Genomic DNA, 23,338 nt, shown 5'->3' on the forward strand with positions numbered 1-23,338 from the left:
CGGCGAGGCCAAGCCCGCGGCCGGTGCGGGTGCGGGTGCGCGCCAGCCGCGCCGCCGCGGCCCGCCCGCCGGGTCCGAGTCGCAGACGCTCATCTTTGTCGGCAACCTGCACTTTGACGTGACGAACGAGACGCTCGCGGCGGCGTTTGCGCCCGAGTGCGCAGTCAAGAGCGCCGTCGTCGTGACGCGCAAGTTTGGCCTGAGCGCGGGCCGGTCCAAGGGCTTTGCGTTTGTCGACTTTGCGAGCCACGACGACCAGGTCAAGGCGCTCGAGCAGTTCCAGGGCAAGGAGCTCAACGGCCGCCCCATGAGCCTCAAGGTCGCGATCCAGCCGGACGAGGGCGCCACCGAGGGCGGCGACAAGGCCAAGAACGCCGCAAAGGCCGAGCAGGGCGAGCAGCAGTCGGCGCAGCAGGAGAGGAACGAGGACGACGCCATCATCGTCGCGTCGTAGGGCGCCATGTCGTTTTCTCTGTGAGCCGGGTGTACAGGTGCGCGGCTTCCTCCTGCGCTTGTTTGAGCCGCTGTGCTGACTGCACTCCGTCCTCGCTGCAGTGTCGCATGAATCGTAGCAGCAGTCGCAGCAAGCAAAGTGTTTGAATCGAACCACAAAGATTGACTATCGCATCTCTCGGAGCGTGGGAAGCTGGGCGAGAACAGTCGACGACGAACCATGGATGATGATGCAGGAGACAGATGACGGCGCACGGAAGAACAACTGCTGCAGTACCAAACGAAGGGGAAAAGAAATGCGAGCGGAAACTAACGGAAGCGAGACTCTACGCAATCGTGCAGTCATCGGCGAGCTTCAGGCCGAAGACAGCCTTCTCGACCTGGCGCTGGATCTTGGTCCAGTCGGCGCGGCGTTGCACTGCCCCGAGAGACCGTCAGTGAAAGGCGGCGACAGCGAGACTGAGAGACTGTCGCGCTCACCCAGCTCGTACAGGTCGTCCGGACTCAGCACGCCCTCGTACCGTCCCGTGTCGCGCACGAGCGCGCCGAGGTCCTTGGGCTCGTCGACGAGGTAGATCTCGCCGACCATCTTGAGGCTCGTGAAGTACGCCGTCACCTGCGGCTGGCGGAGCGTCGTCACGAACGAGTGGTACGCGTTGAGGTCGGCGATGAGGCGCAGGCCGCCTTGCGTCGAGATGATCTGGCGTTTGAGGTGCTTGAGGAGGATGCTGTGTGTCGTGTCACGCGCGCGCGCACGCAAGGTCAGGCTCGTCCGACCAGAGCGAAGCGCAAATGCGGACGCACCCGAACAACCGGATGCCGACCTCCTGGTTGAACACCTCGAGGATGTGCTTGTCGGTGCTCCCCTTGAGCATGTCGCAGTGCTGCACGAGGACCTTCCTCGCCTCGACGCACGCCTGCGTCGGCTGCAGGTCAAAGTCGGCGCGGTCGTCGGGCGTAAAGTCGCGCAGGTCCTGGCGCGTCGTGACGAGGTGCTCGACCTGCGACATGAGGATGTTGACGGCCGCGTTGAGCCCTTGCGCGACGGCGTCGTCGAGCGAAGACTCGAAGCGCTTCTTCTCCCGCACGACCGTGTTGAGAAAGTCCTTCTTATCGATGAAGGCGGCCTGTAAGGACGTCGGGTCAGCATGAGGTGGGAGAGAGCAAAGGCGTCGAGGCGCACCATCTCTTTCTCATAGTAGACGTCGACCATCTGCTGGATCGTGTCGCCGATGTGCACGAGCTCGAAGAACTGCACGAGTGGCGCGACGTTGCCCTCCTCCTCGCCCTCGTGCTCCTCCGGCCGATACGCCTCCATCTGTCTCCGTGCCTTCTCGAACGCCGGCACAACGTGCTTCTCGCCAAGGACCTGCAGCAACACGATGAACACCTCCTCGATCGCGTCGCGCACTTTGCGCCCGTACGTGCCCGGGTACCGGATGAACGTCTGGATGCGCTTGAGCGAGTCGCGGTCCGCTTGCAGGAGCTGCAGCGCCGTATCGAGCGAGAGGAGCAGCTGCAGTCGGTCGAATCGCCCGGGCGTGCGACGGGGAGTCGCTGTTGCGGCTGACGGGGACGGGAGCGCGGAAGAGGGCGGCGCGCCGGTCGAGGAGGGGTCGCCGAGCGAGACGGTGCCGTTCGCATCGACCGATAGGCGCGAAGAGGCATCGCCGCCCCACGCTGCAGCGGTGGAGTCAAAGTCGGGAGCAACGACCACATGAGCGGGTGCAGGGGCGTCTGCCGGTGCTGGATCGATCACGACCGAAGAGCGGTCTCCTGCTGCGCCGAGCTTCGGCTTGCTGGTGGCCGGGACGCCGCTCAGCTGAGTGCCGAGCTGGGCAAACGTGTCGATGACGCCCGTAGCGCCGTACGTGATGGCGTTGACACCCATGATGGCTGTCTTGGGAATGATGGTGACGGGGAGAAGGAGGACCTTGGTGAAGCCGGCAAGCACATTCTTCTTGACCTGCGCCGGGTTCTGCGAAGCGAGGAATGTCGGATCCGATACGGCGAGTGCCGAAGCCGTCTGCACCAAGGAATGGTCAGCTTCCTGCACGATGGGGGAGCAATTGAGACTGTCCCACCTTTTGGTCCCACTCGGTGCAGATCCCTTCAAGCACCTGGCGGATCCACTCGCCCTCCTCGCTCAAATAGTCGTCCATGAGCGGCTCAAACATGCGGAAGACGATGTCCTCGGCGCGCTCCTTCGTCACGAGGCGCTCGTTGCGCGGCTCGATCGCGAGCACGCCCTCGACGAGGCGGTACACCTGCCCGAACGTCGCGGCCGTCGCGAGGAGGAAGAGCGGGTTCTGCAGCGGCTGCGCGGCCGAGAGGAGCTGCGTGATGTAGTCCGACACGACGTCGTTGGCGATGCGCTCGAGAAAGTACAGGAGGACGTCGGCTTCGGGCGGGAAGACGCGCGCTATGAGCGAGCCTTCGCGCGAGAGGACCGTCAGAATCGACTGCATCCAGTGGTCCATCGCCGAAAAATCGATGCCGTCGGCTTCACCGCCTGAAGGCGTCTCGATCTTGCTGTCGTCGCAGGCAGGACTCGTCAGCGCGCGCTTGACCGGCGGAACAGAGTCGTGGAGCGTACGTGAGGTTTCGCAAGGGGCTGTGACCCGTCCCAAACATCGTCTCCCGCTTCTGCACAAACACCTGCGACAGCGTCGTGCTCTGGTTGAGCTCCCACAGGACCGTCGCGCGGTCCTTCATCATCGCCTCGTCCTTTGCGGCGTCGGCGCGCTCAAACTCGGCGAGGAGCGTCGACTCGAAAAAGTCCATCGCCGACTGGACGTTGCGCAGGACCGTGAGGCGCTGCGGGAGCGAGCGCGTCGGGGCGACGAGCGGGTCGCAGAAGCGCGCGAGCGACGAGAGGAGCCGCGCGCGCTGCATCGGCGAGAGCGAGGTGGTCGTGAAGACGAGGGAGGAAGTCGTGTGCGTCTTGAGAGACGTGTAGTATGGGAGGAGGAGGGACTGGTGCGTCTTGAAGACGGTGAGGAGCGAGTCGGTACGGGCAAAGGTGGCGGATGTGGGCGTCGGAGTGGAAGGGTTGAAGGCGAATGCGCCGGGTCGTGAGGATGATGGGGAGGCGGGAGAGGCGGCGGGAGTGTCGAACGTCAATTTGGACACTGCCGGTGGTCGGCGAGCAGCCGACGACGAAGGTGCTGGCTTGGCAGGCGAATCTTCGAACGTGAGAAGCAGGTCGTCGGCGGGAGGCTTTTGCTTCTTGGCGGCTGACGGTGGGTCATTGAGCGCGACCTCGCCAAAATCCTCCGCCAGCCCGAACGGGTCTTCTGCGCCCAGATCGCCGTCCTGGAAGTCGCCGAAAGCATCGGTGGTGGTGCTGCTCCGTCGTATGTCTCGCACTGGCACCTCGCCGTCGAAAAAGTCGCCAAACTCGTCCTCTTCCTCGGGCTCGCCCACCGGAACTGGCGGTTTCGAGCGCCGTTTCGCCGCGTCGATAGACTGCCGTGGTTCTGCTACCGCGCCGGCAGGTGGAGCTGGCGGTATTGACCGTCGTCGCGCCGGCTCGAGCGACTTGCGCCCGGCTGCCTCTGCGCCATCTGCGCCCGACTTCTCCGGGTCCTTGCCCTTTGCGCGCCAGTCCACCTCGTCCGGACCCTTGTAGTTGAGCCACGCCAGCTTGGCGCGCCAAACGCGGTCATCGCGCACGAGGCGGTTGACGGTGCGGCTGCAGAGGGCGAGTTGCGGAAGGTCGGGGACGGGGAGGAACTGGGCGACGACGATCCAGGCTTCTTCGGGCAGACGGCCAACAAGCTTGGGCTTGGCCTTGAGGGCGCCGCGAGCGGTGGATGGACCGGCTGCTGGCGCCCTGTCGGGCATGAGGGCGGTCCAGCGCTCTGCAGCGGGGGTCCAAGGTGAGGATAAAGGAAGGAGAAGGGCGGACACAAGCGGATTGCGCGCACCCATGGCCTTGACCGTTCCTGGGCAGAGTCTGAAGAGCTCTACGAAGCGCTGCTGCGCTCTACAAGGCGGCTAGAGCTGTAGCTGCTGAGCAGAGGCGAGTTGAAGCAGTCGACTGATGAGGCGAGGTGGGGGAGCGGCGACACGACGCGGGCAGCTCGTGCGGCGCCGAGAGCTCTTGCGCAGTGACGCTCTAGTGAGCAGGCGCACTCAGCTCCGCTCTGCTGGCGTGCGAGCGAGATGCCGGAGTCCAAGTCGCCGGCTCGTCGGCTGCTCTCTCGTCCTGCGTCTGCTCTCTCGCGCTCTTGGTCCGGTTTCGGGGTTGGCGGGATGCCGAGTGCTGTGCAGCCAGAGCGGGCACCAGCTGGCCACGCTCCCCGACGAGCGCGCCCGTTCCACCCGCCCGCGAACCGCGAGTCGTTCAAGGACTTGCTCATCTTCGAGGAGCGCCTCAAGCAGAACCACGAGAGGTGCGTGGGCGCGCCCGTTTCGCTCTCTCGACACCGCTGACCGCCCAACGCCCGCAGGCTGCAGAAGCAGCGGCGCAAGTACGAAGGTCCGCGCACCTTCCCCTCCTCGTCCGGCGAACCCCTGCACACTGCAGCGTAAGCAGGCCAGCGTGAGCGTGCACTGACGCTGTCGCCCGCAGGCTTCCTCCTCTCGCTAGTGGGCGTCATTGCATACCTCGCCTACAACGTCTTTGTCCTCCCCTCGATCGTATGTTCCGCTCTGCGGCTCGCACCAGTTTGTCCCGCTCGCAACTGACACCCACACGCTCGACAGTACTCGCTTGTGCATTATGGCAACGTGGCAATGCTCCTCGTTGCGGTGACCACCCTCGTCCTGTTCTTCGCGACGGGCATGTACAGCGAGAAGATCGCCTATGCTCACAAGCGAGTCTCTCGTCTGTCCCGCACCCATCGACTGCGCACTGACCCGACGAGACGCGCAGGTTCGTACCACAAGCGAATCGAGCATTGCGGCCTTTCAACATCTACCTCAACACGCGACACCGCTCGCGCTTCTCCCTCTCCCGCCTCTTCGGCTCGTCGCCTCCACCAAGCAACGCACTCTCGCGCACTTCCTCTGGCCGCTCAATAGCGTCCGACGTCTCCTCGCCGCCCCTCTCGCGCAGCCCGTCTGCCTCGTCGACACACTCGATGTCTTCCTCTTCGAACGTATCGCTCCGATCAGCCGGCGCTCTCCGCTCTCCGCCCGCTTCCCCGCCCCTCTCGCCCTCCTCCTCTCCTCCGGCCTCTCCCCCTCTGCGCAACACCGCGCTTCTCCCCTCCCCCTCGGACCCCGTCACGCGCGCGCCCGTCCCAACCCCGTCCCCCCGCCCCCCAGGCGGTATCCCGCTCCCGCCGATCCCGCCCGCGCAGAACCCGCGCGGCGAGCTCATCTTTTCCTCGCGCGTCGCGCCGCAATTCCGCGAAGGGTACGAGCGGTACCGCGGCGAGTGGGAGCGGCGGCGCGCCGAGGCGAAGCGCGCGGCCAAGATGGGGAGAAGCAGAGGGGCAGGGGATGGCGGCTGGGCGTGGGCGCTGCTGCCTGGCTGGCTCAAGCGCGGAGAGGCCGGCGGCGGCGAGGGCGAGAAGGGCGCGGGGGCGCGCGAGAGCGCTGGAGCAGGCGGCGAGAAAAGCGGAGCGCTGACGCCCGCATCGACGATCGACGGCGCGCGCACGCCCCGCTCTCGCGAGTCGAGCGCGGCGTTGTCAGCTCACGCCGGCGGCGCCGATGGCGAGGACGGCGCCAGCGAGCCCGCTCGCTCGCGCACCTCGTCGCCCGAACCATGGGTCGCTGCGCACCACCGCTCCATGTCGACTCGCTCCTCTCGGTCCGAGGCGACGCTCGCCGAACCCGACCTGCTCTCGTCGACGTCGACACCCGACTCGTCCCGCTCGCCTTCGCCCGAACCGGGCGCCCGCCCGCCGACCCCGCCGTCGTCTACGCGCGCGCCAAAGACCGACTCGCCTGGGCGCATCCGCGCAGAGAGCTTCTCCGACTTGCTCACGTTTGACGCAAAGAGCGAGAGCGGGTCGCTGAGGGGACCAGGCCTGGAGCGGAGCAACTCGATGCGCAGCATGGGCGGATAGGCCTTCCGGAGGTGGACGGGATCGTACAGGGTTGTATCGACGCAGAGGAATGTGCAGTGACGATGTATCGAGAACATTCAATTGGTGCGCGGGAGTATGGTGACCTCCGGACGCAGTGCGAGCGCCTCGCCGTGAAAGGCATCCTCGTGTGCGCTCTTTGCCGTACTCCCTCTATTGATAAGCGCCGTAGGAGGCAGCAGACAATATGACCCTCATGAAGCCCAGCAGAAAAACTCTACAAGACCCGTTCATCTCGCCGAGAAGTCGCAACGGCCTGTGCTGCCCGGCGAGCCCCCCTTTGCCCTCCCTTTTCCTCAGACCGAGTAGTACAGGTACAGTACCCACGCAATGACCACCATGCTGGCGACTGTCGCGAGGGCGACAATCGTGACCGCCTTGATGGGCCGGCGGACTCCGGCCGTGCGCTCCTCGGGCGACTGCGTCGCCTCCATCTCGCGCAAGCGCGCGTCGGAGGCCTGGAGGACGCCCCCAAGGTAGCGCTTATCGAAGCGCCAGTAGCACAGGCCTGTCCGCAACAAAGGATTGCGGGACGGCGCAGGATCAGCCGGCAGGTCGAGGCAAGAGAGAAGGTCGACTGCGGCGTAGACGCACCATAGATCACGTCGAGACCCTTGATGACGAGGAGGAAGGCAAACACATTGTTGTACTGGTTCTTGTCCGCCTTGGCGCGGTCCTGGATCGCACCCGACGCCGTGTTGACGATGACGCTGCCGCAGTTGTTCAGCTGGTCGAGCGGGCGAGTTCAAGTCAGTACGTTACCAGCCTTGCGATTTCCTCGGACTGGACTCACAGCCTTGTAGATGCCGAAGGCGGTTCCGAGGTGCGCCTGGTCGGGCACGAGAAGCGGGATCGAAGCCTGCGACGTTTCGAGTCAGACTCGTTCCGGCAAACGTACATGGAAAGGCGAGAACGTACAATCCAGGGCAGAACGTTCGTCGCAAGCGCAAGCGAACCGAGCAGGGCGGGCACGAGCGGGTGCACGGTCGTGTACGCCAGCAGGGCGAACACGACGCACCACAGGGACGCCGTCCAGGTGACCCAATGCATGCGCATGCCGAAACGGTCAAAGAAGACGCCGAGGAGCGGCGTGAGGACGATGGGCATCACTTGCGAAAGCGCAGATGTGTAGCCCGCCGTGTACAGGGTCGCGCCGCGAGTAACACGGATAGTATCGGCGAGGTTGCTTGTGTAGGACCCGACGGCGCCGGCTGGAAAGCAAGCGAGTCAGTCGAGCTAGGCGAAACGAGCAACGTGCGCATCGGCGACGATGCTCCCGCGCTTTCGGCAGAAGGGACATACACTGGAAGAGTTGCGAGATGTCGAGCAGGAAGAACGCCGCGGGAATCGCCCAGATGGATCGGAGGAATGCCAGGCGGTTCGCCTTCCAGTGCGAACCTGCACCTACGACGTCTTCTCCGCGCGCCCTGGCGTTCTGCGCAGCCTGACGACCAGTAGGAACGCGCGCAGACGGATGGAAGGTGCGCTCGTAAAAGAAGAAGGACGTGGCGAGTGCGAATGACACGCCGGCGAAGATTGCCGCGACCTGAGAGATATGCTCGTCAGGCGTGCACAATGACAGCCGGCTCAAAAGCAGGAAACGCACCCAGAAGGTCATGGCGTACGAGTTGGCGCGTTCCATGATTGGCACACTCGAGAGCTTGCCGCACAAATTGAAGACGCGACCCATGGCGATGTCGAGGCCGAAGATGGCGCCCTGCATGCTTGAGCCCAGGGTGTAGAAGGCGTACAACTTGCTCTGGGACGTCTCGAGCGTCGACGATCCGAAGCCGAAGATAATCTGCGCAAAGAGCATGAGGCCGTAGTTGCCGGCGCTCGCGGCTCCCGCGGTGAGCAGTGCGCCGAGGAGGATGATCGAGCACGAGTACAGGGCCCCGACAGATGGGCCGATGTAGTCGATCATGCAGCCTGAGAGAATAGGGAAGACGGTGTTGATGAGCGAATCCGCGGTGTCGATCTGATCGCAAAAGCAAGTCAAGAGGGAGAGGTACAAGCGAGGTCAGTCAGATTACTTGCTTCACCGCACAGCTGGTAAGCGAGAGGCGCACATTGGCATACTGGGCGTTGTCGATCCCGAGTTCTTTCTTGAGCGTCGACTTGAGCGGGCTGATCGAGCTGCTGGTAAAGTTCTTGCCGACTGTCATCGCGCGTGTCAGTCTACTGCCTCGGACGCCCATTGTCCAACATACGCACAGGTCAAGAGCAGGACGCAGAAGATCGCAGGGCCCTTTACGCGCCACGGGTGGCCGACGACGGCAGGGTTGTAGGACCCGTCGGCCTCGACCCCCTGCGGGAGCGAGTCGAGCTCGCCCTTGCACGAGTCGAGCGAGCGCTTCTCGTCAAGCTCGCTATCGGCGCCAGCGTTCGAGGGAGATCGGACCGTGTCCGACGGCGAGGTCGAGGCGGGGGAGGCAGCGTCCGAAGCAAGCGCAGGCAGCACGGCCATCGCGTCGGCTGCAGCAGTCGGCGGAGCCATCTCGTCGGGAGCTCGTCAGAACAGGCAGGGCGAAGGAGAGAAAGAAGCGGCGGGGGCTCTTCCCTGCTTCTTCCGAAGAAGAAGGGGGCCTACGGCGCAAACGCGAGCAAAAAGAGCGAGCGCGGGCTGCGGGTCGCCCTCGTTGTCTGATGATCGAGATTGGCAGCCAGAAACAGACCGCCCAGCGTTCCGTGCCGCACTCTGCGCTGTGGGCACCGTCTGGGGAAGCGGAGAGCGCAGAGAACCAGGGCGGCTTTGGACGGCGCTGCAGCGGATTTGACTGGGCTTGCACACAAGCGAGACGGTCTGCGCACTCCAGAGTGCAGTGCCTGAGCCGCACGACAGCGGACGAAGCGCAGGAAGTGCTTGAGAGGTGCGAGAACGCCGATCTCGCCGGGGCGCAGCCCGCCCCAAATTCTCGTTCTTCCGAAGCGCGTTTGCTTCGGGACGATAGGCACAGCTTCGATTCGAAGACATCCAGAATGCGCCGAACGGGCATGGTAAGGGGCGTCGATACGATGCAGGGCACAGCGCGGAACGCTGAAGAGGAGCTACGGCACGACTGGTGTGGAAGGCGTCAACGGACCAAGCGAGCGTATGTAGTGTACGACCGCAAAGAGAGGGAGATAGGGCAAAACGTAGAGCTATGCTAAACACCGAAACCGAGAAACCCACGGCAAGGACCGCTCTTCAGGCCGCCACGCCCACCGTCGCCAGCGACGGCAGGCTCTCGTCGAGGCCGACGACCGCGCCGCCGAACGCCCTCCCCGAGCGGCGCGCGCGCAAGTTCTCGATCGCCTGGGCGCGAACGCGCGCCGCAAAGTTGACGGCGTCGCTCAGCTCGGTCGGCGGGCCGCGCGGCTGGCGCGTCGCCGTCGCCGTGCCGGGCACGGGCGGCGCCTGCTGCCTCGCCGGGATGGGCGGCGAGGGCGGCGCGGGCGTGAAGGACGAGGCGTGCGGCGAGAGCGAGAGGGCCGCAAGCGCCGCGGCAGAGTCGCTCACCGAGCGCGGGTGCACGGGCGGGAATGACCCGCCGACGGTGGCGCTGAGCGGGAGGCGGGGCGCCGAGTGCGTCTTGAGACCCAACGGAGCGCCGTTGATCGACACGGGGCGGCGCTGCTTGCGCTCGGCGACGGACGGGCCGAGGTTGGCAAGCGTGTCGAGGTGCGACCGGCGGCGCGACGCCTTGGCCTCCTTGGCCGACTTCAGGGCGTGCGGGCTCATGTCGGGCGACGAGGGGCGCGTCTCGCCGCTCTCGGAGCTCGAAGACGACGTGTCCGGGTACGGCTCGCCCGGCGCCGAGAGGATCACGGCCGGCGGGGGAGGCGACGCGCGCTTGGCGTGGCCCATCGGCGGCGGCGTCGGGGTCGAGCGCGGCTCGCGCGGGGTGCGATAGCCCTGCGGCGGCGTCTGCTGGCCGTACCCGTGCTGCTGTTGGCGCCGGTGCGGGCTGCCGTTGCCGCGCCCGTACTGCTGCTGCTGCTCCTGGCGCTGCCTACGCGCGAGCGCCGAAGCGACAAGTGGGTTGTCCTGGCGCTGGTGCTGCTGCTGCTGCTGACCAGCAAAGTCGGGACCGCCGCGGCCGAGAAGGCCCGCCGGGTGCGGGACATTCTGCGCCGGATGGCGCTCATACTGCTGCTGCTGCTGGTGCGGCGCGCGCCCCTGCTGCGGCTGGCGCTGCTGACCGCCGCGCTGCTGCTGCTGCTGTGAGGCGAGCAGGCGGTACGCGGCCTCGCGCTCGATCTGCTGCTGCGCAAGGATCTGCTGCTCGATCGTGCGCTGGAGGCCGGCGAGCTCGTTCATGTAGGCGTGCTGCGACTGCTGGAACTCGTCGAGCGCATGCGCCTGGTGCATGTGCGGGGGCGGCTGCGCGGGCGAGGCAGGGTAGGCGCTCGAGACGCCGTTGTAGTGGTGGTGCGGCGGCTGGTGGTAGCCGTGCTGGTATTGCTGGTGTTGGTGCTGATTCTGATGCTGGTGCTGGTGCTGGTGCTGGAGCGGGGCAGAGCGAGGTGCGCCGTGCGGCTGGTGACCGGTCGCGTAGTTGGGTGCGAGGTGAAGAGGCTCCGGGCGGTGATGGTGCTGGTGCTGGTTCTGGTGCTGGTTGCGCTGGGTGTGAAAGTACGACATGGTTGTAGATGTTGCTGAGTTGCTAGGAGGGTCGTGACGAGGCGTTGCTCTGCTTCCGAGTCGCGAGTCGCGTGTGTGCGAACCGTTAGTCGACGCGAACGGAGGTCCGAGTGGCGCGCTGCGCACACGCGCGAGCGCGAGAGGGACGCACGGTGTTGTAGCGATACAAGGGTGCAGAGTGCGCGGGCGGTGCGTGTCGAGCCGGCTCGAGCGTGCACGGTGCGAGGAGGACGAGGCGAGATTCGCGAGGGGGACGGACGGAGGCTCGAGGGCGGCGGTGGAGAGCGCGGCGGGGGGCGATGTGACGGAGAGGCGGGACCAAAAGAGGACGAGAAAAAAGGAAACCACAGAGCCAACGGGGAGGAGCGGGGAAGGGGGAAAGGGGAGGAGGATGGGGGCGAAAGAGGCGAACGGACGAGGCAGAGACGGAAACAGGAGCCTCGACCGCAATCGACAGGGGGCCATTGCCCAAGTCAGCCTGCTCTCGCTCTTCTCCTGCTCCAGTTGACGCCTGCCATCGCTCTCGCCGTACCGGACAAGGAGGGAGAGGGACTCGTCTATGGCAGCGAGATCGTGGCTACATGAGGATGCTACAACAGGGAGGATTTTGTGATGCATGGGTGACCGTGCCACAGGAGAGAGTGTCCACAGTGCGCAGCGACAAGGAGATGCAGTGCGCCTAGAAGCGCTGGCGAGCGTACGTCTTGACGTGCGGGCGAGCCAGCGCAGCGGCGCGTCGGAGCCTGCGCGAAAGGCGGAAGACCGTCAGTTTCCTGTTCCGCCGCCTCGACAGCACACAGAGGGGTAACGCACTCGTACAGCATGATGTCGCCCCACAGGTACCCGCCGGGGAGGGACGGCGTGTGCACATTGTTCATCGTGTGCTCCTGGCCGCGCATGAGCGCGCCCCACTCGTCGACGCGCACCATCCCGCGCAGACTCGTGTCGTCGTCGCCGAGCCGCACGTCCTTGACGCGCTCCTTGCTCCCGATGCGCTCCTTGACGCGGTTCAGGAACGGCGCCTTGCTCGACATGCGGTCCTTGACCGGCCGGCGCGATGCCGATCGCCCGCTGAGCCCGCCGCCGACGAGGCTGCGCTCGACGCGCGCGCGCTCTTCGAGCATCGCCGTGTGCGCTGCGCTCGGCGCACCGGCGTTCTTCCCGCCGCCGCGGCTCGAGTGGTGCTCCGACCGGTGGTTGAAGTGGAAGATCTCGTCGAGGCGCTGCTCGGCCTCGGCGCGCGTCGAGACCTCGTTGAGCGTCGCGGCGACCTTGCGCGAGATCTGGTCAAGCGCAGCGACGCGCGCCGGCGACGTCTGGTTGAAATTGGGCGTCTGATGCAGCGTGCGCCACAGGATGGGCGCTCCGGGGAAGGCGCTGCCGAGGTCGGCGAAGGCATGCGTGAGGCGCGCGGAGTACCACGCGAGACGCTCCGTCGACAGCTCGCCGTAGCGGTCTTTGCCCGCGAGCTCGTCGAGCGCGGCAAAGTGCCGCAGGTCCCAGAAGCCCGTCGAGAACTCGATCAGGTCGGGACGCGTCCGGTTGAGCGAGTCGAGCAGCGGGAGGACAATGTGAGTGAGGCGGTCGTCGACAGCGACTGTAGAATGCGCTATTCAGTAAGACATGCCTACGAGGATAAAGAGGCGGGCCAACTCACCAGGCGGGTAGAATGCCGGGTCATGCAGGAGCGACTCGTGCTCGAACTCGACGCGGTTCGCGAGGCCAAAGTGGAACACCGAAACGACCATAAAGTCGTAGTCCTCGAGATAGCACACGGCGGGCCTCGTGCCGTCGTAATTCTCCTTGTTCGACCCGACGAGCTTCTCGTCAATCCCGTTGACGAACCGTGGCGGCGAGAGCGCGTGGTCGCGCCCGATCGTCGCCCACTTGCCGCCCACAAAACGGCAGAAATCCTTGTTGTGATTGCGCTCGACGTGGTCACCAAAGAGGAGGACCGTCTTGCCGTGCATCCACGAAAGCGGCGCGCCCGGCATGTGCGGCGGGCGCTCAAGGGGGAGAGGGAAGGTGAGATGCTCCGGCTCGCCGGAAGCGGCGCTGACGTTGCGGGCGGCGCGAAGAGTCGCCATGAGGGCGGGAGGAACGCAGGACGGGTCGTAAGGGAGCCAGCGGTTGTTCTCTGGCACCTTGCGGTCGACGTGTATCCGCCCGAACTCGGTGTACGGGTTCTCGCAGCTGCAGTGAGCCCGTCAGTCTGGGCGAACGGCGGCGAAGAGAGCAGTTCAACGCACCTCGCCGGCTCGAACGATGCGACACCGAGGTCCTCCAGCACGTCTTTCATTCCCCACCATGTTCGTGACCCTGGTCGGTTAATGATCGAAAGTGCGAAGAGTCCGCCCAGCACGAACAGCGTCAGTGCCGCCGAGACGGCCGCGCTGACGTTCCTCCGGCTCTTCCACCAGGCTCTCCGCGGCGGCACAGGTGCGAACGGCGTGCACAGCGGCGAGACGGGCGCACTGTCGTACAGCGACAGTAGTCGCCGCTTCTCGTCTTCGCCGTACGAGACGGGCGAGACGGTCGATATAGGCGACTCGACCTCCATGGATCCTGCTCGTGCGCGAGCGACGCCAAGGTCGAGCGAGGCATGCCGTCGCGCGCGCGGGTTTTGCGAAAACGAGCGCGTGTTGGCAAGGTTGCGCAGGAAGTCGGACGAGGTCGAATGGTCGGTAGGAGGGTGCGCGGAAGGGGCGGCCAGGTAAGAAACGCCGCGCTGGACGATGCTGATGCCGCGAGTGTGCGAGTTCTGGTTGCTCAGTGTCGGCAAGGCGTTCGACGAACTGGCGCCGACCGCCAATGACGGCCGGTGCTGTGAGGGGTCGAAGGACATGACGGCGGTGGGCAGGAGGAGGCGAAGTGGGGCCGTCGGCTCGCGACAGAGAGGCGTCTGAGCGTGCCCAGGACAGGTGCACGGTCAAGCGTCGACCACACAAGGCAGGCTATAGCACAGTACGGTAGAGAGCGAGCAGCAGCAGAGCGACCGCAGAGTGGCCAGCCAGCAACCCACTCGCCTCATTAGCGTTGCCCGCACCGTATGCGTCGGTCTGGAGCTTGGAGCACTCGCCGAAGTAGCCGGCTAGGCCAGGCAAGGGGCCGAGAACCTTTCATGGTGAGACGGAGAGGCGTTGCAACTTCCCTGCCGGGACAGGAAGGAGGCGCGACGGCGGCGTGCGGCGTGTGGGCTTGTAATTAGCTGGGTCCAAAGTGACAGATCGAGCCCCCTCTCGTGCTCTGCTTTGGCGAGCCCTAGCAGAAGCCCGCGGCGACAGGGACTGTGAGGAAGCGGTCAAAGAGGTCTTCGGGAGCTGGCATGAGACGCATGATCTGCAGTCTTCGCCTCGGGAACCTTAGAAAGCTCTCGTGCATTCGCTTGAAAGCAGCAGGTTCAAGGGAAGCGCAGCCGGAAAGGACTCGACGTAAGAAAAGGATGCGAATGTCACGCTGAACCTGCAGCGCGAGGTCCACTACACAAGTTCCGTCGGACCCTGGCGCCAGGTACGCACCCGCAGCGCCGACAGCGTCGACTGCGCGCTCCCCCTCGTCCCGATAAAGCCGTGACTGCGGCTCTCGACCGCCTGGTCCATGACCTCGGGGTCCCAGCGGCCAAAGCGCTCGCGCAGCTCGAGGTCCTCGTAGTCGAGGAGCGTCCACCCGAGGTTGGCGAGCTCGCCGAGGAAGGCGAGGTCCTTGACGTCGGTCGAGACGAGCACCTGCAAGCTGCGCGCCGAGTGCCGGTGCTCGCGGCTCTTGCGCCCCTGCCCGCTCGCGACGAGGTGCCGCACGCGGTCCACGGCGCGCTGGTAGTCGAGCAGGTTGGGCTCGCAGCGCCCGGGCTGGTTCAGAAGGCGGCACTCGCTCGCGCGCGCCTTGGCCGAGATGTGCACCGCGAGGAAGGGCAGGCGGTGCCCGAGGAGGTGCGCCGCAATGTCGCCCGCCGTCTCGTGCAGCTCGGGCGAGAAGTGCAGGTGCTTGCCGTGCTTGAAGAAGGCAGTGTGGTCCCGCGGGTCGAGGTGCGTCGTCGACTGCTTCGACGTCGGGTGCTCTGGGCGGTACAGCGAGTGGTCGATGCAGAAGACGTGGTTTTCCGGCACGGCGTGGCGCGTCGACGTGCCTGCCGTCGAGATGGACGCGTCGTGCCGCGCCTGGTCGATGAGACCCGACTTTGCCGAAGCGTCCTTGTCAAAGCGCGAGAGGAAGGAGTGCGTCCCTGCGATGAAGAGTGCATCAGTGTGAGCTCGTTCGAGGAGATCGGTGCAACGCACCCTTGAGATCGTCTCCCTGACCGGCAGCACTCTTGCTCGGCGCGAGCCTCACGGGGACGAAGCTCGGGCTGAGCCCCGTCAAGCGCATGCGCTTGGCGCGGTCGTCGCGCTCCGTCTCGCCAATCTGCCCGACCCAGCACCCGAGCGGCTCCGTCTTGCCCGTCTCGGCGCCCTCATGCGGCCGTAGGTCGTTCCAGTCGAGGACGGCGACCGACGTCCCGGCGCTGAAGCGCGACAGGTCGAAAATGGTCGGGACTGGATGCTGGGCGATCTGGCCCGAGTCGTCGGGCAGGAGAAAGGGATGTGCGATGGGTATACGGGAAAGAATAGTCGAAAGGTGAGTGAGGTGGTAGAGGTTCATGGTTTGCTCGGCTGCGAGGGCGAGATGCTCAGTGTACAAGTTCGCTTTGTGAGCCGGAGCGTGGCGCACCAAAGTCGCCATGCGCCGGGCTGATGACGTAGCGCGAGTCGGTACTGAGCTCGTCTCGGAACGAGTCGTGCTTGCGAACCTCCTTCTGCTTGGTCTGCAGGCGAACAAAGATCAGCGTCTCGTCCGTGACCGGAGACGGGCGGGATGGCACGCACGATGCCTGGCGGCGACGGCATCAAGCTGGCTGCCAAGATCTGCTCTCGCCGCTGCATGTGCTTGACGAGCGGACTCTTGCCCCGGCTGCTGCCCCACAGAACGACGACCAGGACGAGGACAGCGAGGGTCCCTGCGCCCGCGACAATCTGCTGCATCGACAGGCCCTTGTCGCTCGCGGCCTTCTTGCGCAATCGCGCGAGCTCCTGCCCCTTGTCGCGCCACTGCGGCGCCTGCTGGTGCTGGTGATGGAGCGGGCCTTGCCGCGCCGACTTGTGCTCGCGCGCCTGCGCGATCGACGACGACTTGCTGTAGAATCCGCCGGCGCCCTTCTTCGCGAGAACTGGAAGCGCCTCTTTCGGCGGCGGAGAGGGAGGGGGAGAGTAGGCGGCGGAGGAGACAGTCGGGAAGGAGAAGTCGGGCTGCTGCGTTGTCGGCGAAATGTCGTGCATGTCGTAGCGGATGTCTAGCTCGGAAGAGTCGTTCATGGCGGCTGGTCGCCTAGCTCGCGGACCCTCGCCATTGAAGGCGGATGCGGCGGGAGGCGACGAGCGACCGGTCGAGGTAGAGAAGGGGAGGGCGAAAGGCGTGTCGCCGCCCTTGAAGGTGACTTCCGAGCCCGGGTTGCGATGCCGTCCACCAGCCATAGCGGCGCAGTCTAGCAAAAGCCAGCAAGCAGGATAGGGAGAGGACGAAGCGAGCGAGCGAGCCGAGCAAGCGCCAGCAGCGAGAGGGTTTCGTCACGCGGGGGCGATTGCCGGCGGGGTCTTGGAGGGAGGATTGGCGAGACCTTTCGAGGTGGCAGGCCAGGCGCGCAGGCAAAGAGTCTCAGAGCAGGCGGGCGGGCAGGGTGAGACCGCTTCGGGAAAGAGTGGCCGGATGTCTTCTCCTGGCGTCGCAGGCAGCACCGCCTCTGCCGTCTCGCGCGCGCGTGAGCAGATGCACGTGCCAGCAAGCTGCGAGTGGCCTGAGCGTGCGTGTGAGTGCATGGCATGCCCTAGCACGCACCACCCGGGTCCAGCGTGAGGAGCGAGAGCGTGAGAACGCGGGCGAGATGGCTGGCGCTCGTCGCTGCCACCTGGCACCGCCGCCGCCCGCGCGCACTCGACCTCCGAGTCGTCGTTCAACGTCGACCTGATCCCCGGCACGCGGCAGCGGCAAGCTAGGCAATGCAGTCGCACGTACGCCGCAGGTCGTCGCGCGCGGCCCTCGCCACCCCGCTCGACGACCGCCCGTCGCCGTATCTCGGCGGCACGAGCAAGACGCCAAAGGTCGAGCAGGCAGCACGCATGGGTACCGCTGGAGCAGGCGTGAGCGAGAAGGACGCGCTCGGGCTCGGCATCGGGACCGCACGGGGAGGCGCAGGCGCAGGAGGAGCGGGAGGAGGGCGAGATGCGAGGGGAGCTCCACTTCGCTCGGGCGGTCGACCAGGCGAACACGGCCCGCCAACGACGCAGGAGGCCCTCGCGCGCATTGGGAGCATCCTTCTGCGTATCCTCCGCACCCCGCGGGCCCTCGCCCTCCTCGGGACGCTCTCGCTCGTCTGGTTCACGTCGTCCTACATCCGCGCGAACTCGCACCACCTCTCGCGCCGCCCCGTCAACCCGCGCCTCCTCCCGCTTATCCGACACTCGGGCAACATCGTTCACTACGTCTCGCCCAAGCTCGGCGGCCGTCTCAAGAGCTGGCACGACTACCAGGTCCAGCACGACCCGAACCGCCCGCTCACGGCTGAGGAGCTCGAGGCCCAGTCGCGCCACACCTTCCACCCGAACGGCCTCCTCCTCGTCAACGACAAGGGGCGGCATCCCATCCATCTCTTGATCGAGGACGGCGAGCGAAAGTGGAAGGAGAAGGTCGCGCGGCAGAGCAAGACGCTCTCCGAGGCCGTGCGCGAGTACAAGCAGCGGTATCGGCGCAACCCGCCAAAGGGCTTTGACGACTGGTGCGCGCGTTCCTTGACCTGTGCGGGATCGCTTGGCTAATCCAGCTTTCTGCCATGCAGGTGGAGGTTCTGCGAGGAGAACAACGTCCAGCTGCGCGACGAGTACGACCAGATCAACCATGACCTGGCACCACACTGGGCATTGTGCGTCTTTAAGGGAAGAGCTCGCTCGACGGAGTCGACTGGACTGACGGTTGGCGATGCCGCAGGGAAGCGCACGACTCGCGGCATCGCAACAAGGTCATGCAGGACCGTGACCACACCTTCACCGTTGCGATGCACCCGGGCGAGACGCAGCCGACGCTGCACGGGCCGTACTGGGACCTCAAGCGCGCGACCGACATTGCCGAGATGCTCTCGCTCTTTACGGGCCGCATGCACCGCCCGCTCAACATCACCTACATCATCGACGACAACCCTGCCGTCATGCTGCCGTATGCGCAGCGCGAGCGCATGGTCGAGCTCGGCCAGGCGGGCGAGTGTGCGTCGATTCTTGTTCGACCACCTCATCCGAATCTGCGTCCTGACGCCCTTTCTCCCGCAGACTACGGACCGTCCGAATTCATCGAGTCGGAGGACCCGACGCTGTCCAATTTTGCGCAAGCGTGCCCGCCCAACTCGCCTCTGCGGCGGTCCGAGCGGGGCGAGTTCACGCCCGACTACAGCGGCGAGGCGGTGCGGTCCTTCGTATGGAACCACGCCAAGATCGCCGACCTGTGTCTGCACCCCGAGGCGCGCAAGCTGCACGGGCACACGATGCAGCAGGGCGTGCCGCTCGGCCCGCTCGTGCCCCTCTTCACGTTTGCCAAGATGCGCCTGCACTCGGACATTCTCACGACGCCGATCGAGCAGTGGGAGGCGCACTATGTCGGATACGAGCCGCCCTGGGAGGGCAAGAGCATGAACAAGCTCCTGTGGCGCGGTGCGCTCGCTCCCGCCTCGTCGTCACTTCGCAGGCCGCCTCTGACTCGAGCTCGTCGCCCCTCTCGCAGGTTCGACGACGGGAGTCGAGTTCAACCGGCACACGCCGTGGCGCAAGTCGCAGCGCGCGCGGCTGCACATCATGTCGCACGAGACCGAGGGGACCAAGACGATCCTGTGGTCGCAGCGCGGGCAGCTGCGCGAGGCCAACGTCTCGGTCGCGACGCTCAACGACCTGTACATGGACACGAGCTTCTCGGGCGCGCTCCAGCAGTGCGACCCCGAGACGTGCGAGCTCCTCGAGCGCACGATGGACCTCAAGCCGACGATCGGACTCGACGAGTCCAACACGGTGAGCTCTCCATAGCAGGCCCTACTTGTTGCGCACGTGAAGCTGACGATGTGTGGACTGCAACGCCCGCAGTACAAATACGTGATGGACGTCGACGGCAACGGCTGGTCGGGTCGGTTCCACCGCCTCATGTCGATGCGCTCGGTCGTGCTCAAGTCGACCGCGTTTCCCGAATGGTACCAAGACCGCGTGCAAGAATGGGTCCAGTGCGTCCCTCCCTCCCCCTCTCCTCCCAATAAATCCTGATGGTCGGAGCTCGCAGCTACGTCCCGATCAAGGTCGACTACTCCGACGTGTACGACGTCATGGCGTTCTTTGTCGGGACGCCCGACGGGCAGGGCGGGCACGACTCGCTCGCGGAAAAGATCGGCGAGGCCGGCCGGCAGTGGGCGCGCGACTTTTGGCGGTTCGAGGACATGGCGTGCGTCTTTGCTCTCCCTCTCTTTCTCCAAAGTGGGAGTCGAGTAGCTGACGGTGAGGTTGCCACGACGCAGAGCGTACATGTACCGCCTGTCGCTCGAGTATGTGCGGATCCTGCACCACGACGAGGGCGACGTTGACTATGTAGAGATGCCATCGTTCGACCTCTGAGTCCCCCACCCCTTCTTATATACATCGTTCTGTTCCCGCGCTACGTTCTATCAGCATCATTACCGGCCCCCCCTGCATTGCTTTCTTCACGAGGCTCCCTCTTGCCCGAGAGAACCACGAGCACCCCTCACTCTCCTGAAGAAGCTCCCACCCGTGCTGTATCTATCTATCTATCGCTCTTCGTTCCAGTACACTCCAACAAGCTCACAGCTTTACGCCGTTGTGAATCGCCGCGATCCCCCACGTGAGCCTCTCGAACGGCTCCTCTTCCGCGACCTCGAAGCCCGCGTCGCGGATCATCTGGGCGAATTTCTCGGCCGGCGGGAAGCGGCGGATCGATTCGACGCTGCGCGCGTTTCATCTCGGGGTCAGTGGGAGCACGCACAGGGACGGGAGGGGAGGGAGGGAGAGGAGGGAGAGGGACGGACAGGTATTGGTAGGAGTCGCGGTCGGCGGCGAGGAGGTGGCCGAGTTCGGGGATCACGTTGAAGGAGAAGAGGTCATAAGCTCTGTGTGGCAGTTGCGGCGTCAGCGCGACTGCGACGGGCGGAGGGGCACGGGGAGAGAGAGAGAGAGAGAGAGAAGACGCACTTTGCGAGGACGGGGTTGTCGACGTGCGAGAACTCGAGGATGCTGAGGACGCCGCCGGGCTTGAGGACGCGGTGCGCGGTGCGGAGCGCGGCGGGAATGTCGGTCACGTTGCGGATCCCGAACGAAATGGTGTAGACGTCGAACGTGTTGTCGGCAAACTGCGACAGCGTCTCGGCGTTGCCGACGTCGAACGCGATCTGCGGGGCTGTTGGACGGGGGAGCGAGCGGCGGTCAGCTCGACTCGAGTTGGACTGGACGCGAGGATGCACGTACTGGCGTGGTACATGGTCTTGGCAAAGCGCTTCTTGCCCTCTTCGAGCATCTCGGGGTTGATGTCGACCATGTGGACGCTCGTGTCGCGGTCGCCGTAGCGGGTGCGGGCGTGGTCGAGGATGCGGAGGGCAATGTCGCCCGTGCCGCCGGCGACGTCGAGGCAGCGGAGGGCGCCGTGCGGGTCGAGCTTGGAGACGTAGTGATCCTTCCAGAGGCGGTGGATGCCGAGCGACATGGCGTCGTTCATGACGTCGTAGCTCGACGCGACGGACGAGAAGACGCCGCGGACTGCGAGGAGGCGGAGGAGGAGGTGAGCGACGAGACCAGCGGGAGCGCGGGGAAAAGCAGTCGAGCCCACCGAGAGACTCTTTGAGGTCATTGGGGACGTCTCTGAAGCCAAAGTGGGTGGTCGAGGGCGAGTGTGCGGCTGCGATGGACAGAAGACTGATGAGGACGGGGGAGAGGCTCTCGCGCTGCCTCGAGCGGGCGGTGCAAGTCGGGCGGGGTGTGCTCACCGGTGGCAGGGTGTGGCGGGGAGGGCGGCGCGGGTGCTGGTGCGGGTTGCGGGTGGGCCGGGTTGGGGTCGAGCGGCGGGGTCGGGTGCGTCTGGCGCGGTGCCGTCGTGGCGAGCAGGCGCGGGTGCAGGGGGTGGCGGGCTGTGGGCCGTGCGCGTGCTGCTGCTCGTGCCCACATCGTGGCGACCGTCGCGGCGCAGAGTGCGGGTTGCTGCGGACGCGAGCGAGTGCTTGCCGCGCGATCTTTCGTGCTTCCGCTTGAAAGGCGCTGCCAACCCGACTCGGCGCACTTCACTCGGCCAAAACTGCAGCCTTTCTCTCCTGAGACGCCCGCCATGACCGCCGTCTTCAACGCATCCCGCCTCGCAGGAAAGACCGTCCTCATCGTCCGTCCGCCTCTCGCTATCCGTTCCCCACCTCGGCACACACGCTGACTCGTGCAACCCCTCCGACCCATGCACAGACCGGCGCATCCGGAGGAATCGGCGCTGCCACCGTGCGTCACCTCTCCCCTCCGCCCGTGCATCGCACTCACCCCCTCTCGCTCCCCCACCTCGTCCCGGACTTGCTGCCCTCGTCGACTCCGCCCACCCTGCACCGACCCGGGCCCGTTCTCGCACTCGCCTCGTCGTCACCTCGCACTCCCGCGCACGACCCGATCACGCCCTCCAAACGACGCAGGCCCTCCTCTTTGCCCGCGCAGGCACCAACCTCATCCTCACTGCGCGCCGCCAGGCCCAGCTCGACGAGGTCGCGCGCGCCGCCGCCGACGAGCACAAGGCCGGCGCGACGGGGCAGGGCGGCAAGTTTGTCACCCTCACCCTCGACATGCAGGACAAGGCCGCCGTGCAGGGCCTCCTGAGCCGCATCCCCGACGACCTCCGAAAGGTCGACGTCCTCGTCAACAATGTGCGCACATCCTCTCTGTCACCGCACATTGCAGCTACGCAGTCGAGCTCACGCGCACGTGAGATGTACGCAGGCCGGCTTGGTGTACGGCCGCGAGCAGGTCGGCGACATTGACGACGCCGAACTCGAGATCATGTTCAACACGAACGTGCTCGGCCTCATCCACCTCACCCAGGTCTTTGTCCGCGAGTTCAAACAGCGCAACGCCGGGCAGTGCGTCCAGTCTCTCCTCTCCCTCTCCCGCTGGACCTTCTCACCTCGCCTCATTCTTCCTCCCGGCCTGTCCCGTACGCACCGCACGACCGACCGTGCACCCGCGCGCAGCATCATCAACCTCGGCTCGATCGCAGGCAAGGAGCCGTACGCGGGCGGCGCCATCTACACGGCGACCAAGCACGCCGTGCACGCCTTCAACGGCTCGCTCCTGCGCGAACTCGTCGGGTACAACATCCGCGTGTCGCAGATCTGTCCGTGAGTCTGCATGTCGGGCCCCTGCGTGTCAAGGGTCCCAGAGCTTCGTAAGAAAGTAGGCGCTGATCCGCCTTTTCCCTTTCAACGCGGCAGCGGGATGGTCGAGGTGGGCTCCTTTCCTCTTGCACTCGCGTACCCGTCGTGTCGGCCAGTACACGAGATCGCTCTGGTCTGCGCCGACTGGTTACGGCAAAGCGCGAGCCGCGAATCCCTCTCGCTGACTTCGTCCTCCCCTCCCTTCTCCCCACGCTCCATCTGGCCCCCCCCCCCCTTCCCCCCCCCCCCCCCCCCCCCCCAATCCCTGCACGCGAGCGCAGACCGAGTTCTCGGTCACGCGCTTCCGCGGCGACCGCGACGCGGCAGCCAAGACGTACGAGGGCCTGCAGCCGCTCACGGCGCACGACATTGCCGAGGAGATCGTCTGGGCCGCGGCGAGGCGTGCGTCCCTCGCTCTCTTTGGCTTGAGCTCGTGCAGGCTCGTACTCGTGCCCGGTTTGGCTGCGTCTAGAAGGACGCTGGAGAGCCGGGCTAGCCCCAGTCGGGCACGCATGAGCCTAGCTGACCAGCTTGTGATGCACAGCCGAACACGTCAACGTCGCCGACGTGCTCGTCTTCCCGACCGGTGCGTTCCCTCTCTCTGGTCTTCCTGACTGCCATCGTGCTGCTGCTGTGCGCATGCTCACTCTCACCCTGTTTGACACGCCGCAGCGCAAGCGAGTGCGACGATCAACCACCGCGGGCCGCTCGGGCAGCAGTAGATTGCCGAAGGCGACTAGACTGGAAATGCAGACG

At 65.8% G+C, this 23,338-nt stretch overlaps 10 protein-coding genes across 10 annotated transcripts; 4 read left to right on the top strand and 6 right to left on the bottom strand.

Moving 5' to 3' along the window:
* JCM10292_003011 (RNA recognition motif domain-containing protein) lies at positions 1-454 on the top strand (the record flags this gene model as incomplete). The annotated part of the gene is made up of 1 exon (XM_076646735.1): positions 1-454. A coding segment is annotated over one exon (454 nt), but the record flags the coding sequence as incomplete, so codon positions are not given.
* A 325-nt stretch (positions 455-779) lies between these two features.
* RCY1 (Rcy1p) lies at positions 780-4,386 on the bottom strand (the record flags this gene model as incomplete). The annotated part of the gene is made up of 7 exons (XM_076646736.1): positions 780-871; positions 934-1,181; positions 1,258-1,580; positions 1,637-2,479; positions 2,538-2,985; positions 3,050-4,316; positions 4,383-4,386. 7 exons carry the CDS (start codon positions 4,384-4,386, stop codon positions 780-782), a joined length of 3,225 nt encoding a protein of 1,074 aa, XP_076507497.1.
* Positions 4,387-4,710: 324 nt separating this feature from the next.
* JCM10292_003013 (uncharacterized protein) lies at positions 4,711-6,476 on the top strand (the record flags this gene model as incomplete). The annotated part of the gene is made up of 5 exons (XM_076646737.1): positions 4,711-4,850; positions 4,908-4,936; positions 5,030-5,097; positions 5,164-5,273; positions 5,333-6,476. The coding sequence occupies 5 exons, from the start codon at positions 4,711-4,713 to the stop codon at positions 6,474-6,476; spliced, it is 1,491 nt and encodes a 496-aa protein (XP_076507498.1).
* A 314-nt stretch (positions 6,477-6,790) lies between these two features.
* JCM10292_003014 (uncharacterized protein) lies at positions 6,791-8,991 on the bottom strand (the record flags this gene model as incomplete). Its single annotated transcript, XM_076646738.1, has 8 exons — positions 6,791-7,002; positions 7,089-7,221; positions 7,288-7,353; positions 7,413-7,705; positions 7,797-8,040; positions 8,101-8,472; positions 8,564-8,652; positions 8,709-8,991. 8 exons carry the CDS (start codon positions 8,989-8,991, stop codon positions 6,791-6,793), a joined length of 1,692 nt encoding a protein of 563 aa, XP_076507499.1.
* A 690-nt stretch (positions 8,992-9,681) lies between these two features.
* Positions 9,682-11,118, bottom strand: JCM10292_003015 (uncharacterized protein; the record flags this gene model as incomplete). The annotated part of the gene is made up of 1 exon (XM_076646739.1): positions 9,682-11,118. The coding sequence occupies one exon, from the start codon at positions 11,116-11,118 to the stop codon at positions 9,682-9,684; it is 1,437 nt and encodes a 478-aa protein (XP_076507500.1).
* A 679-nt stretch (positions 11,119-11,797) lies between these two features.
* Positions 11,798-13,963, bottom strand: JCM10292_003016 (uncharacterized protein; the record flags this gene model as incomplete). The annotated part of the gene is made up of 4 exons (XM_076646740.1): positions 11,798-11,861; positions 11,932-12,715; positions 12,776-13,311; positions 13,368-13,963. 4 exons carry the CDS (start codon positions 13,961-13,963, stop codon positions 11,798-11,800), a joined length of 1,980 nt encoding a protein of 659 aa, XP_076507501.1.
* Positions 13,964-14,597: 634 nt separating this feature from the next.
* JCM10292_003017 (O-fucosyltransferase family protein) lies at positions 14,598-16,625 on the bottom strand (the record flags this gene model as incomplete). The annotated part of the gene is made up of 4 exons (XM_076646741.1): positions 14,598-15,340; positions 15,396-15,767; positions 15,826-15,919; positions 15,981-16,625. 4 exons carry the CDS (start codon positions 16,623-16,625, stop codon positions 14,598-14,600), a joined length of 1,854 nt encoding a protein of 617 aa, XP_076507502.1.
* Positions 16,626-17,147: 522 nt separating this feature from the next.
* JCM10292_003018 (uncharacterized protein) lies at positions 17,148-19,787 on the top strand (the record flags this gene model as incomplete). The annotated part of the gene is made up of 8 exons (XM_076646742.1): positions 17,148-17,923; positions 17,984-18,067; positions 18,133-18,404; positions 18,468-18,845; positions 18,916-19,196; positions 19,269-19,402; positions 19,459-19,617; positions 19,691-19,787. 8 exons carry the CDS (start codon positions 17,148-17,150, stop codon positions 19,785-19,787), a joined length of 2,181 nt encoding a protein of 726 aa, XP_076507503.1.
* Positions 19,788-19,991: 204 nt separating this feature from the next.
* COQ5 (2-hexaprenyl-6-methoxy-1,4-benzoquinone methyltransferase) lies at positions 19,992-21,344 on the bottom strand (the record flags this gene model as incomplete). Its single annotated transcript, XM_076646743.1, has 6 exons — positions 19,992-20,133; positions 20,216-20,296; positions 20,379-20,583; positions 20,652-20,939; positions 21,010-21,078; positions 21,167-21,344. 6 exons carry the CDS (start codon positions 21,342-21,344, stop codon positions 19,992-19,994), a joined length of 963 nt encoding a protein of 320 aa, XP_076507504.1.
* Positions 21,345-21,501: 157 nt separating this feature from the next.
* On the top strand, positions 21,502-23,304 carry JCM10292_003020 (uncharacterized protein; the record flags this gene model as incomplete). Its single annotated transcript, XM_076646744.1, has 8 exons — positions 21,502-21,552; positions 21,630-21,662; positions 21,848-22,075; positions 22,149-22,546; positions 22,640-22,652; positions 22,864-22,984; positions 23,127-23,168; positions 23,255-23,304. 8 exons carry the CDS (start codon positions 21,502-21,504, stop codon positions 23,302-23,304), a joined length of 936 nt encoding a protein of 311 aa, XP_076507505.1.
* Positions 23,305-23,338: the final 34 nt, after the last annotated feature.

This window comes from Rhodotorula paludigena, assembly GCF_050403205.1.
Source record: "Rhodotorula paludigena JCM10292 DNA, Rt_paludigena_JCM10292v1_ctg6, whole genome shotgun sequence".
NCBI classification, from domain to species: Eukaryota; Fungi; Basidiomycota; class Microbotryomycetes; order Sporidiobolales; family Sporidiobolaceae; genus Rhodotorula; species Rhodotorula paludigena.